The sequence below is a fragment of the Numida meleagris genome, chromosome 2, assembly GCF_002078875.1.
Source record: "Numida meleagris isolate 19003 breed g44 Domestic line chromosome 2, NumMel1.0, whole genome shotgun sequence".
Classification (NCBI taxonomy): domain Eukaryota; kingdom Metazoa; phylum Chordata; class Aves; order Galliformes; family Numididae; genus Numida; species Numida meleagris.
The window spans coordinates 124,514,643-124,528,172 of record NC_034410.1 but is presented as its reverse complement, the minus strand read 5'-3'; the positions used below and the strand labels follow the sequence as shown (position 1 = coordinate 124,528,172).

Here is a 13,530-nt window from a genome sequence, read left to right as displayed (position 1 = left end):
CAGCCTTAGAGACACGTTATTACATTATTTGCCCCCCCTAGATTTACCTAATTTATTCTGATTTTCTTTTTAGGATTCACTTTCTCCGTAATTCTGTTTACTACTGAAAAACCACACATTCTCCTGCTTTTCTGAAGCCATCTAAATATTTACTGCCATTTCATTCATTGCCTTAGCAATTATGTTGTGCTTTTTCTGTCTCTTCATTAGACAGACAGATCTTGTGTAATGTTTTTATGCACTGAGTCAGGCAGATCTTTCAAGAACCCTTCCTGTTGGTACGCTGGAAGGCTTGATCTCATATCAAAGGGAGTTTCATGACTCTCTGACTTCAGGACTGAGCTTTTAATCTCACAGCTGTGACATGCTTCAAAGGCTGCCGCAAGAATCTGCATCAGGAAATAGGGCACGTAGCACTCTGATATTTCTATTTTAATGCATGTTAGCAAAATCAGAAGACAACAAAGTTTGAATTGTCTTTGAACAAACTCAATGACATATTCCAAGCATTCAAACTGCTGTAGCTCAAGCAATTCTCCTTCATAAAATACCGTTTGCTAAAGTGTCTTTAAAAATGCAAGTAATGTTATCTGAAAGCTTGCCAGCTATCAACTTGGAAAGAGGGAGGCATTCGCTGTTTTGGAGACCTACTCTTCCATTGTGTTCTCTCCTTGTACTTCATCATCTGCTGTATTTTCACAATAGTTTCTTACCTACCCTTGACAAAGTACCAGGAGTAGTAATTAGAAGTATTCCTCAAATGTGAGAAATCAGCACCTCTGGATTCTTTTCACCTGCCTGGAGAAGAATCAGGTGAATTCATTTGAAGTTACATAAACATGGTCCAAACAATGAAAAAGAAATACTGTCAGCTGTCTTGTCAGAAAGACTTATTTAATTCTTAACTGCCTTTCTGACAGAGAGCTAGACAGTTTCTCAGACTCTCGCGTCGCTGTTTGCTAAGCAGGGAACTGCACTTCACTGTCTGTTTCTAGATCAGATTCACTGGCAAGACCACTTCCACTGCTACACTACATTACTGTAAGGCTCCCTCCTAGAAGACTCACTTCTATACTATTAACTACAGCTTATGGTTTTTATTCCCCTAATTATTACTCCCATTTTTTCCATTCACTAGCCAGATTGTTTTGATACAAGGCATTTTCTTTACCATTTTGGATTTTTTATTTCTTCTTCAGACGGAAAAGTGAACTACGTATAAAGCCTGGATCATCTTTTCTATGTAGCTGTTAGTTCTTAAAAGTGAGATTTTTAGCAGAACACTGACTTCGATCAGTTAGGTGGCAAGGTTTACTTCACAGATTCCTACTCATTCGGGCTAGAAGCAGCACAACACTGTTGCAGCACCGTTATTAAATATATGACAAGGAAACCTTATGCCGCTCACTTAACCTGTTAAGTAGTAGGGCTCTAACAGAGAAAGTAAAGAGAGTTCTTAAACAGAATTCTCACTGTAACAGCAACATTGGAGGGAAAAGGAAAAACTTGTAACTCACGTTAACCATATTCTATACACTACCTGCGTATCAACATATGAATACAAAGCAGATGGTAGGCATGACAGGCACTTCCAGTTACCTAGTGGACCAACGGACAAAAATAAAATGTTTGCAGGTGCATTATGTGCAACACTAAATTCAAAAATCTAGATATTTTAGTTGTGGTTCAGGTCAGGCAGATACAAGAACTGCAAGATCCTTGTATCCTTGAAGATTCTGGAAAGGAAGTCTGGGACTTGCCTCCAGAGAGCACTTAAATGGAACTGTCTGCATGTGAATAAGATGACTTAGCTGTGGTTGCAGTCAGTGAAGCTGAATGCAGGCATTTTGGAGTGGGCTGAATAGCTAGCTAAGAGTCCACAGCCTGTACTGAATATAGCTCCTCTACCTGTTGTAGGAGCTCAGACACTTGGAGGTACCCAGATATAGGTATCTTAAGCTAAAGCTGGAAAGGATCTGCCTACAAGAGACAGCAACTGCTTATGTATAGGATAGCACTGAGTTTTGCAGGAACATTTCAACTACTTTTGAGTGCCACAGGTGGGAGAACTGTACTGACACAGCCTTCTGTACAGATTTATTAATCTTGCCTCTTAGGAGTAATAAGCTCCAGATGAGCATTGCTGCAATACAACTTGGTCTTCTGTCCAGCAGTTTTTAGCAAACAAGAATGTACTCTCTTCACCTGCGCTCCGAAGAGGGGTCTGTTCAATCCTCTCCTAGCTGCCTACAACTGAAAAAAAGACTGATTACTATCAGCCATTTTAATAAACTCACACATAATCCATACAATCCTGGAAAGCTGTAGCTCTTGCATTAGCCACCACAGCATGCAAGACAGTGCTGGGGATGGGTAACAGAATCTCTGCAGGATAAATTAGTACAGGCTTACAACATTTCTGTCAGACAAAACTCCCAGGGAGCTGCCTCAATTCATGAACTTCAAGCTTTTGAACAGAGCTGGGTTTAAGGCAGGGTTGTGCCAGCTCATGGGGTGCCTTCCTGTTAACGTCACTGATTTCCCTGTTTTTCATTGTTTTCCCTGTTCTGAAAGCTAGCTGTAAGGCATGTGACACTGCAAACAGACAGACCTAACCAGATTAATTCTGCAATTACGATGTGAGGCACTAACAAATGCTAACCTTAAGTACAGACACAGGATATTAAAGCTGAACTGTTTGCTCATGATGCTACATGAGTTTAGCAGTGGTCAATTATGCTAGACAGAACTTAAATTTTTTACTTCCTTATGCTGCACTCGATGTAACCCTGGAAAGTTTTCAAGTGATTAGGTGAGTCATTTGCAATGAATGCATTTTCTTCCCCAGAAGACTTGCTCACTGAGATCAGTGCATGAGACAAGGTTTTAATGCCAAGGCCCTGCAGAAGAGATGAGGATAACCACTTTTCTATCTCAGATTGCTTTTGTTTTCACCACACAATGCTGCCACAAACTCAAGCTCCATTTGTAATCCAGTTATGAAGGTTAGAAGGTTAACCCTCGCCACTACTGAATCTATTGTTCAACTATACGCATGAGCAGAAATAAAGCAGAAGACATGACCGGCACAATCAACTATGAGGATGTTCTCATCTATTCTACCACAAATACGATCTTGATTTACCATCAGATTAACGTAGTAGGCAATTTATTACTCCTGAAATCTGCCAAGCGGACTTGGAGTTCAGCTCTTCTGATTCTTCCGTCATTGAAACACTACGCACAATTGATGTTCAGCATTCACATGGATGGCAAGCCAAATCAAAGAACCAGATTATTTTCTTCCCCTCCCACAAGAACAGACTTTAAAATGATAAGAGCAACTCAGGAACGAGCAGCAAGCTTGACTTTTTATAAGACAGCAAGTAAAATCTGTCATCAATTTTTAATGCCCAGCTCATTAGGAGAAAAGAAAAAAGTGAACCTGTAACGCTTCCTTCACCGGACAGGTATTTGATGGAACATTTATGTTGTTAATTTCCAACTGCTGACTAATTAGCAGAGATTAATCTAAAAGAAATAACTCCCTAAACAAGATTTGGAGAAATCAAGTTATAAATCAAGTTACAAATCAAGTTGAATCTCATTTCACTGTGAAGTTATAAAAACATTCTTGTAGCAAGTTCACGTAATTATAGTTGATAACACTCCTGACAAACGGACACCTATTTGTTTGCATAACAGTTAATTCTGTAGCCAGTGGATGAATAATTTAATCCAAACACATTAGCAAGTCTTTTTACTGCACAAATATCTAGAGGTAGACATTAAATATTTGGTGCTAGGAAAAACATGAACACATCCTCTATTCATTGTTGAATAAGAAGCAAAGCAATGAGAGGCAAGATCCTGAAAGGCATTTGGAAAAGGAGAGCTTTCAAATTAAAATAGAGAGGAAAAAAGGATAAAACAATTAAGCACTTGGAAGCACAAACACACTCATTCTGAAGCCTACTTCATTTAAAGCACTTTTGTTTAAGCACAAGAACCAGTACGTAACAATGAAATATCTCATTAACTTCTATACTCGAGTCTCTGAACATAACAGAATGAACATAACAGAAAAAAAGCATCTACAAAACCAGTGCTACTGCACTCCAAGCACCTCTCAGGAGGTCGCAGATCTGTAGAGAAAGTCACTGGGGCTCATTTTAATAAGTTAAACCTAACTTCATTGTCCCATATAGCAAGATAACTGTATCAGCCTGCAGTGTGCCATCTGGCAGACTGGAAGAGTTGCTTCTCACGCTACCACCACGATCTGCTAGAATAACTATTCCCTTGGCACACCAGAATGCCTTGTGCCAGTCCTGTTCTGGAGCTGCTGTGAAGCAGCGCTGATGACAGTGTTCAGCACTCACGCTCATAAAGATCACTGGTGCAAATCAGGAGGCACGCATTTATTAGCTGCCATGATAGCAGACAGATCGTCTCCATCAGTGAGCTGACGGCGCAGGGTAGGACTGAAAACCTGAGTTCTCCATCTATGCCAGGTAATCTCATTACAGCTGTGCCTTCCCACAGAGGAAAGAGTAGCCTAACCACTGTGAGCATACATACTAAAAGCAGTTACCTGACGTCCTCTGCTCCAAGGCTGTTCAAAGTACAGGAACCCAAGTCTAAGAGTTCAGCTATAAACAGCATTTCATGATGGAACTAAGCGCCTTACTGCATGTGTCACATTTGAAGACTTCTGAATGCAGAACTCCACCCTTTGATAAGGAAATGAGTGGAAAGGGAAAATCGCAGAGTTCAGTGCTCATCAAGTCCCGCATGCAGAAGGTAGATTAAGAACACAGAAGCTGTAACAGTAACTGCTGTATCACATTGCTTTTGTTTTTGACAATATAACACACATACCGCTATTATTTCCATATTTTTTTAATCAAATGGAACAGAGCTAAATCCTTGAATTGAAAACAGATCCCAGGAAGATTTCCCACTCACCTCTTACCTAGGATTATTACTGTTGAACAGTTCTGTTGATATTATCTAATAATCATCTACAAACATTTTAAAGATGCTTAAAGGTGGACTTGAAAGCTTGTGTCCTCAAAATTCAGCCATCCTTCTTGGTTAAACCATACAACTGCAGTGTGAAATGTGCATCTCCAAATGGCATTCACAGCATTCCCCTTACATATGAAGCTGGGGTACTTTCTGCAGTGCAACAGAACATGCCCTCTGCCAGTGGTATAAAAGCTGTCCCTATTTAGTTCACCATCAACTCAGGCCACTTGGAGCTGTGTGTATGAGAACCTGCTTATGAAATGTTCTGTATAGAATACGGTCCACAGATGACTGACAACATATTAGGTGGTGCACTGTTGTAGACTGCTTCATCTGCAGCTTTTAATGCCCTCTCTCCATGGGGATAACGAGACATGTCAAACTGATACAGGAACACACAGGAGACAGTGACAGGGGGCAGCAGAACCAGCATGCTTGATCAAGGGTTCAAGCCTCACAGTGACATTTAAAAGCTCTGAAGCCCAGTTCTCAGCCTGTTTCCATTTGCACATTGCTTTGTTAGGCCATCTGGTCTACTTGTAACGATGACTCGACAATGGAATGCATTTTTGAGAACCAAGTCATTCATAAGCTTCAAGCAAAACAGCTATTGCTTTCTATATCAATCCAGTACACGTGGATTTCTGCATAATTGATCATTTTATTGGAATCTATTAAAATGTTTGTTCAGATCACCTGTTCAGCAGGCAGTTATGCTATTTCTATTCACTGCATACATACTGAGCAAGTCTCCAAGCAATACATAAATACTATTGTCTGACCCCATACATATGCATCTTTACTACAAAAAGCAGCTTTTCCTCAATAGAAGTTTTATACATGGGACCAATATTCAGTTCTTCTAGCCATGACTTGTCCCAGATCCATATCAAGAATCATAGGTTAAATACATCAATACATGTAATAGAGCTTTAACAGTAAAAAAAAAAAGTAGGAAAGTTAAATACTGTAACAGCTTAGATACATACTGTATTTGAATGATAGAAGAACATAAAGTCTATTGACCTCACTAATGATAGTCACCAAAACACAACGTGTAGAAGCAATGTCAAGAGCCAGTACTTGTCTAAGCATTTTAGAGTTCCCCATTCCCCTTCAAATAAAGAAGGGTTGTTCACATCCTGAATGTGAACTTAAGATATCAATAACCTTATTCCAAAGTTGATTTTTTTACGGTTGGGTAAAGAAACATATTAAAGCTGCAGGCCACAAGGTACACACAGCACTTTTAAGTTTGAGGGCCCAATGTTTACTACAGCAAGGGTTCACTGTCAGTGCTAAATATCCAATATGTAACAGTAGCTTTAACTGGCAATATTTAGTGGAAAATGCCACATTATTCAAAGTAAGCTAGGTTTTTTTTTTTTTTAAATTAGCTGTGTTGAAGGCTAGGAAGTTATTTTAACTGAAACACCTCCATGAAATAAAATATGCTGACCTATCATTGTTTGATATTTCCAGAACACAGGAATCAAGTTACAAGTGTTCTATCAGCCACCAGGGACTGGTATTTCAGATAGCACTTGGGTTTTTGAAGTAAGGGCAGCTTAAGAGTAAGCTATACAATGCAACATACCTAAAACAGATGCAAAGATGATCATTAGATAAGTTGTCAGCCCCTACTTTTTACAGTTATGAGCCCAACAACATTAGGCACACAAGTTATAGCCCAGGACACTACCTTTAAAGTTCAAATTCAACCACAAGCCAGAGAGACTCATTCAAGAGACTGTTGTGATAACACATTCTGGACTGTAAGAACATGCATACACCAGCTGTCCAGAGATTAAAAAGCTGCTAATAAAGTTGCTAGAAAAAGCCATTAAACATATACATGCATGCCAGTTAGTTTTCCAACTGAAATTGTATTTACAAACCATACTTCATTTTGTAATCTGTAGTTTTCAACCTGACATACTTACAAATATGTGTTCAAGTGCAAGACATCCAATATGTCACTATTTGAAATAGGCAAAGAGAAAATGAGTGCAAATTACAAAGCCACAATGAGGTTAGCAATGATTTCCTGATCTTCTCAGGTGAAAATTTATCCTCCCATGTAAGTAATACCAGATAGGACTGCAGTCCATAAAGGACATGACCTTTAGGAAACCCAATGGTCTTGACCAGCAACACTGACTCTTCAAAGAGCCTGAAGCTTTCTTCATACTGAGGTACTCCACAACTTCACTTGATGTTTTACTGCATGTTGTAATGTATTATTGCCCTACAAGTTGTGCAGGAATCCACAAGCCCAGAAGCAACTGATGCACAGACATTTAGAAGTTACTGTGTATAAGATACAATTAAACTATAACAGAATCTCAAGTATTGATTATGGCTTAGACCTGCATTGAAAGTCAACACTTAGACAAATATTCTTAAGTGAATGACATTGTCTATATGAAAGACAGACAATTTGTTACGTTGAAGACCTACATGGTAAAGTCATCCTCCTGTTCAGAGGAAATGGCTGACAATATACTCACAGATAACCAACACTTATTTTGAATTCTTACAGGGAGAATTCTTGCAAAAATATTCCTTGTTACTCATCTTTTAAGAGTGTGAATATTTTCAGATGTTAACAGGCTTTTTCTTGAACAACCAGATGCTTGACATTTAATCCTTTATCCTCCTTCCCTCCCTCATTCAGCTCTGCCAAATTAAAAACATTATTCTAGCAGCATTCATGAAATCAATAGTGCAAAGTTATTACAAAAATCTCTTTTCCCAGACATCCTCTTCAAGTTTATATTAGGTCAATAGCACTTCTCTTGTATTTAGAGCTCTGGGGGAAGGCAGAAACAATAGATATGTTAAATCTAGCCAGCAAGACATTTGTTTGCTTATTGAATTTGTCTTTTTATCCCATCTGCTGCTCATACTGGCCATTGTTACAGCTTTGGTAACTAGTTCACTACGTTAAAATTCACAGTTCCCCATTTTGATATGCGCCTATAACATGCGAGTTGAACTGCACCACAATAATTGTAATGTCATCTCTATACATTCGAGCCAACTCTTCTGGAAGACTAAGCATCTTGGACAGTCGCTCATGATCCACAGTGCCAAACTCGTTATTGCCCACTGCGTGGCGTATCAGGTGAGTCGCTGCATTCTGATCTTCAAATACTGAAGAGATCTTTGCTCTTCTTTCTGTTAAGAGACCATGCATCTGTCCCAGAGTTACCTTATAACCACCAACAGCTATTGGCTGTTGATGGTGAACACCAGTGAGATACTCCCCAACGATTCTAGCCACGTCTTGCCTGTGCATAGTCTCCCACAGCCCATCCGTGGCCAAAACCAGAAACTTATCCTGTGGCCTTAATTTGTGATGTATGACTTCTGGCTCAGCTGTGAGGTATGGGGGAGTGTGATAATTTGGAGGGATAAACTTTGTATATTCATTGTCATTTAGCTGATCTGGGCCCGATTCGACTACTCTCTTCTGCAGTTCAATACTCCACTTAAACTTCACATCACCAAAAGCTCTGAAAGGCATCAGAAGGCCTAAGAGACGATCTTGTTTCACAAGACTTTTTTCTTCAGACTTCGGATGCTCTGTTTTCACACGTTCCACTTCACGTTCATTTTGTGCATTGTGGTCATAGGAGAGATTAACCGCAGACCAAGATCCATCTTCTTCCTGAACCCCAAGCATTGCCCTACTGTCTCCTGTGTTTGCCACGTGCAAGTCAACACCATCTACATGGGCTACGCAGGCTGTTGCACCAGAAAATGCTACTCTTAGTACTAGGTAGTTGAGAAAAGAATTTGGGTCTCCCACTTGAGCTTCCAGAGAAATATCATTGTCAAGCCTCTTAAAAGCATTAATTAAAGCTTCTTTCACATCAGTAGTCTCTCCGCTATTGAGATCAATGAGCTCCTGCCAGTAAGTTCTTAGACTGTTGAAATAAAGCTTGGAAGCTTCTTTGCTAAAGTAATCATTGGGATGCTTGTGCCACTGTAAAATGGGTAAGAGAGCTCTACCACTTTCCACAGCATTTTCTATTTCAAGTAAAGTCTCATGAGGTAACAAGGAGACAGCAATGTAGTAAAACAGTCTTTCACTGACAGCTTGAGCACAAGCACAACCTGCGTGGCCATCAAACACACCCAGAAGCATCCCTCTTGTCTGTAAGCAAGTGGCAGCACTCCTCCGGTCTTCTATTGGAGCATTGGCAGGCAACTGGTTGCTATCAAAGCCAAGGACAGAACTTACATTTTTACCATCAAATTCTGGAACTTTAAAACTGTATTCATTTGCCTTCAGAATGCTGTTGACCTGTGGAGGAGTGAGGTAAAACCTCTGTGGTGTAGAAGCATAATCCCTCGCGTGAATAAACTGATAGAAGTTCTCCTTTGGCCTATAGAGTGCTGCAAATTTCTTCTGAGGTGCATATCTGAAGTGACCATGAGCAAAATGAGACGAGAAACAACACAGATGTTTATGGTGGCAGTAACACATAGTACTGCATATTCTGCTAATCTCACAGTTACGAATCAATGGAAACAGATGAGTTGGTGCTGGCATGGCATCAGACAACAGTGGCAGCCTGGAGCTTCGGACTGGAATTGCTGAAAGACAAGAGAACAACTGCATTTAGAGAGACAGCTAACAGATTTCTCCCAGAAGTCTGTGTTAAGACATTTACAGCCACTGAACAAAGTTACTTACAATATGAAGTACACAGATTTAGCAGGTCTTGGAAAAGAAGAGGAAGAGGCGCTTGTTTATACACAGGGTGTTGAGCTAGAACAAAGTAAGCTATACCATACTTTGAAGTTCAGCATAGATATGGTTGGTAGCTTTTACACCCACTCAAATAGCAGGAGGGAAGTGGAAAAAAATATCCAGACAGAAAACACAGTTTCACATAGAAGTTAAGGCAACAGTTAGCATACAGCATGCTACAGTTGTGCCACACTCCTCAAGTATTTTATGGAGATTTCTCTTCCTACAGATCCTGAGATTCCAGCTGACAGAGCCAGATGTGACAGGAAGAAAATGCAGTCTCTCCGTAAGGCTGAAGAGATAATATATCTAACAGAAAGATTCCAAAACAACTGAGATAACAGACAGGTTTTAAAAATACGTTTTAGATGAGAAAATGCAAGAAGTCATAAACAGCAGATTTTTCTCAGACAAGCAGAAGCCAGCAGCGGGTTGTTTCTAGCAGGATGTTTCTTCTCCCCCTTTTCACACACAATTTTATTACACTTGTGAATATATATATACACATTGTGGGTATCTACAAATAGCCACAGGAGTCTACACAACGATTTTCTGGCTTATCTGATAAGAGTGGTAGAAAATGTGTCTGCTACCAACAGCCCATCTACCCTAGTAAGTTTTAAAGATTATAAATTAAAGCTAGTCAGTTGAAGGAGTACACCAGCTGTGTTTTCTTTCATCAACAGAACAGAGCCACGTACAATAATCCAAAGCTAGATCAAAACCCAAGTATCCAAGAAAAATATTAGTACTTCTTCCTACACCTAAGTTTTCCTCCTATGTTTTCACTCCCCTGGAGAAAGATTACTCTGACATTATACTCCTTATCTCCATTTACATATCCAATTACAATATCTGTGGACACACTTCCTAAATCTTATCCATTATGTTTAATTCTCAGGAAGACTCTTACAACATCATACTTGACAAAAAGCAATTCCACAGGGGAAAAAAAGGAATTACACTCTTTTGTGGGAAGTGGAGAGCTAATGGCCATCTACTTCCTTCCTCTCATCTTTTATGAAGTTTCAACTTCTTCCTAGAAAGGATCACAACAAATCATCTTATACAAGGCTCCCAGCAGTCCTAAGCATTCTTATTCTTTAAGCACTAGTTCTATCACCCTTCCTCCACGCTTTCCACAGGTTCTGCCACAGAATTCTGATCATCAGTTGAGAAGCATCTGGAAACAGAGGAATACACTCCATTCTCTGTGTTGTAAGGAAGCAAGCAACGCTCTTCTCTTCTAAGGCAACCGGGAACAGACCCTGCCTCTCTGACACAGAATATGTAAAGCACTGAAAATAAGTTAAAATAACACATTTTATCACTCCAGAGGCTCTCTAGCACAGTATCTTCTTCATCCCTTACAAACCAGTGTTTATCGTCTTGATCTGTACTGATCAAAGTTTTTCCACTGACCTGTCCCATGTCTCCCACTGACAGAAAGGAAGCCTGACTTGCCAGTTTTCTGCTGTTCAGCTACCAGGGAGAGCTTTGGTCACAGTACTGCCAACTCTCCCTATGCTCTGGCTTGAACTTCCAAAAGCGTACTAAATTTATGCTAATCATTTGCTTCCCAGAATGTATATTTCTCTAACCCAGGCTTCACATGCACACAGCATGACAGAAGTGAACTGCAAATACAGATTTTAAAGTCTATTACTGCCTTCTAATTATACAGCAGCTATTTTGGTAACAGTCATTGCATTTAAATACCATATGAAGAAATACACACAACTTCGCTTACAGAACGGGAACCTTAGAAACCTAAGGATGTGTCAAGCCTACAGAAGTACCCTGGGATTTCATGCTGGTCTCCTGTTTGACTCCTGCTGAACCAAACTCCCCTGACCATTACGTATTTCTGTCCACAGCTGACCAGTGCATGGCTCCACAACTGTTCTGACAGGTTTGCTGCTGATCCACGATGAAGCAAAAACACAACAGTACGTGGCTCTGCAGTGCCACCAGAAGTCACTTTCCTGATTTTTAATCAATAATTTAACAATTAGGCAACCTGATCTAGATTTGGATGTCCCTGTTCATTGCAGAAGTTGGACAAGATGGCCTTCAGAGGTCCCTTCAACTTTCAGTATTCTATGATTCTATAAATATTGCTTGAGATCCGTAAAAATGCAAGAAGAAGGCAGCCTCCAATTTTCTATTGCTTATATTCCCTCACAGCAACTCCTTGTCACTTGAAGCCAATCTGTTTTGTATACCAGATTTAAGCCCTGCTGATCAAGTCAAAAAGAAATTCCAACTCTGCCAGCATCAACTGAAACCATTCCAAGTCTATCTCATTTATCCCTGCAACATGGATGCCTCCAATCCAACCACTGCAGCTACCCTTCCAGTACTTCAAATCCCCTCACTAATTACAGTTGGTTAAGAGATGGAAGAACAAAAAGATATTAGATAAAAATTTTTTACTATCTAATCAACATCTTTCCAGTGATCAGCATCACATCAGTCTTAAAAACCTCTTCAACGCTAGAAGAAGGTACAAACACTACTTTTCAGTCCACAAGCGCAGCAAATAAGGAGTTAGTCGGCCAATTTATGGGTTTGCTAGTGCTACACTGATGAAACAAACACACGACTCCTTCCTTTAACGAGAGGCATTGTACCTATACTGCGCTAAGGACACCTGATGCTGCAGACAGGCTCCTCCAACACCCGCCTGAGCCGTGCAACGACACCGGTGGCTTTCGGGCACCTGACAACGCCGGCGACACGAGGGAGAAGGAACACGGGCCAGGAGCGCTGAGCCTTCCCTCGGGCCGGGGCTCGGCCCTCCGCCCCGCCCGGCCCCTCCGCCCCCCGCGAGCCCCGCTGCGAGATACGTACCGATGCGCCTGGGCCCGGGGCACACACACATTCTCCTGTCACAACAAGAAGCCGCCAACATCCACAAAGCAGAAGCCCGGGGGAGGGGAGAAGCAAGGCAGAGAGTTCGTTAGAGAGGACGGACAGACAGCCCCGGCGCTGCGGAGGGGCGCAGAGAGGAGGCACGCACATACGCAGCCGGACTGCGGACACACGGAGCCCTCACCCCGCCCGCCGGGCCCCGCTCTTCTTCCGGCGGGGGCGAGACGCCGCTCCCGGCCCGCCCCGCCCCGCCAGCGCTGGGCGTCGCCGCGGCGCAGACCGCTACCCCCCGAGGCGCCGCGCGGCCGCGACATGGCTGCCCGTCCCCCTCCCAGCCGCAACCCCCGAGGAGCCCCCTCCTTCCTTCCTTCCTTCCGCGGCGCCACAGACCTGGTCCCTTCCTGGGATCCTAAGCCCGGGTCCCCCGGGGAGTGGGGAAGCGGTCGCAGGAACAGACCCGCCCGACAAACGCGCACACACGCGCCACCACAACCACCTCAATGCCGCGGCCGCTGCGCCGCGCGCCGCCTTATAAAGGCCCTGCCGCCCGCGGCGCGCGCCCCATTGGCTGCCGCAGAGGGCAAGGAGGTCACGTGACGCGGAGGTTCGGCAGCGGCTGAGGGAGCCCAGAGCGGGGAGGAAGAAGGGGGCGTTGCGCGCACGCACCGCTCAGGGGCGGGAAGGCGCGAACGCGATCGTGGCGCAGCGCCGCCCCCTCCCTGTCTCCTCTCAGCCGCGCCGTGCGTGAGGCGAGGCCACGCCCCACTCTGAAGCGCAGGCGGTGGCGGGGCGCGGCTCGCGCGTGGTGGTTCTGCCGGAGCCCTGCCCTCACCTTGGGGAACGGGGTTTCCGTCTGCCGTTTG

General features: G+C 42.6%; 1 protein-coding gene across 3 annotated transcripts; it reads right to left on the bottom strand.

Moving 5' to 3' along the window:
- On the bottom strand, positions 5,669–13,215 carry PDP1 (pyruvate dehyrogenase phosphatase catalytic subunit 1). Of its 3 annotated transcripts, XM_021387415.1 has the most exons (3): positions 13,058–13,179; positions 12,647–12,681; positions 5,669–9,636 (listed from the first exon to the last, which is right to left on the bottom strand). In XM_021387415.1, the coding sequence occupies exons 2-3, from the start codon at positions 12,675–12,677 to the stop codon at positions 7,985–7,987; spliced, it is 1,683 nt and encodes a 560-aa protein (XP_021243090.1). In that variant the 5' UTR covers positions 12,678–12,681; positions 13,058–13,179; the 3' UTR covers positions 5,669–7,984. The 3 variants fall into 3 exon arrangements, with proteins under 3 accessions (XP_021243090.1, XP_021243091.1, XP_021243092.1); XM_021387416.1 differs by lacking the exon at positions 12,647–12,681 and having other exon boundaries at positions 13,058–13,215; XM_021387417.1 differs by lacking the exons at positions 12,647–12,681; positions 13,058–13,179 and adding an exon at positions 9,737–12,542.

What these genes read in the sequence shown, in the direction of transcription:
- PDP1 (XM_021387415.1), bottom strand. Translation starts at nt 12,677, where the DNA reads ATGTGTGTGTGCCCCGGGCCCAGGCGCATCG. An exon ending in CCCCGGGCCCAGGCGCATCG is followed by an intron (nt 9,637 to 12,646) that starts GTACGTATCTCG and finishes CTTGTCTTTCAG; the next exon opens with CAATTCCAGTCCGAAGCTCC.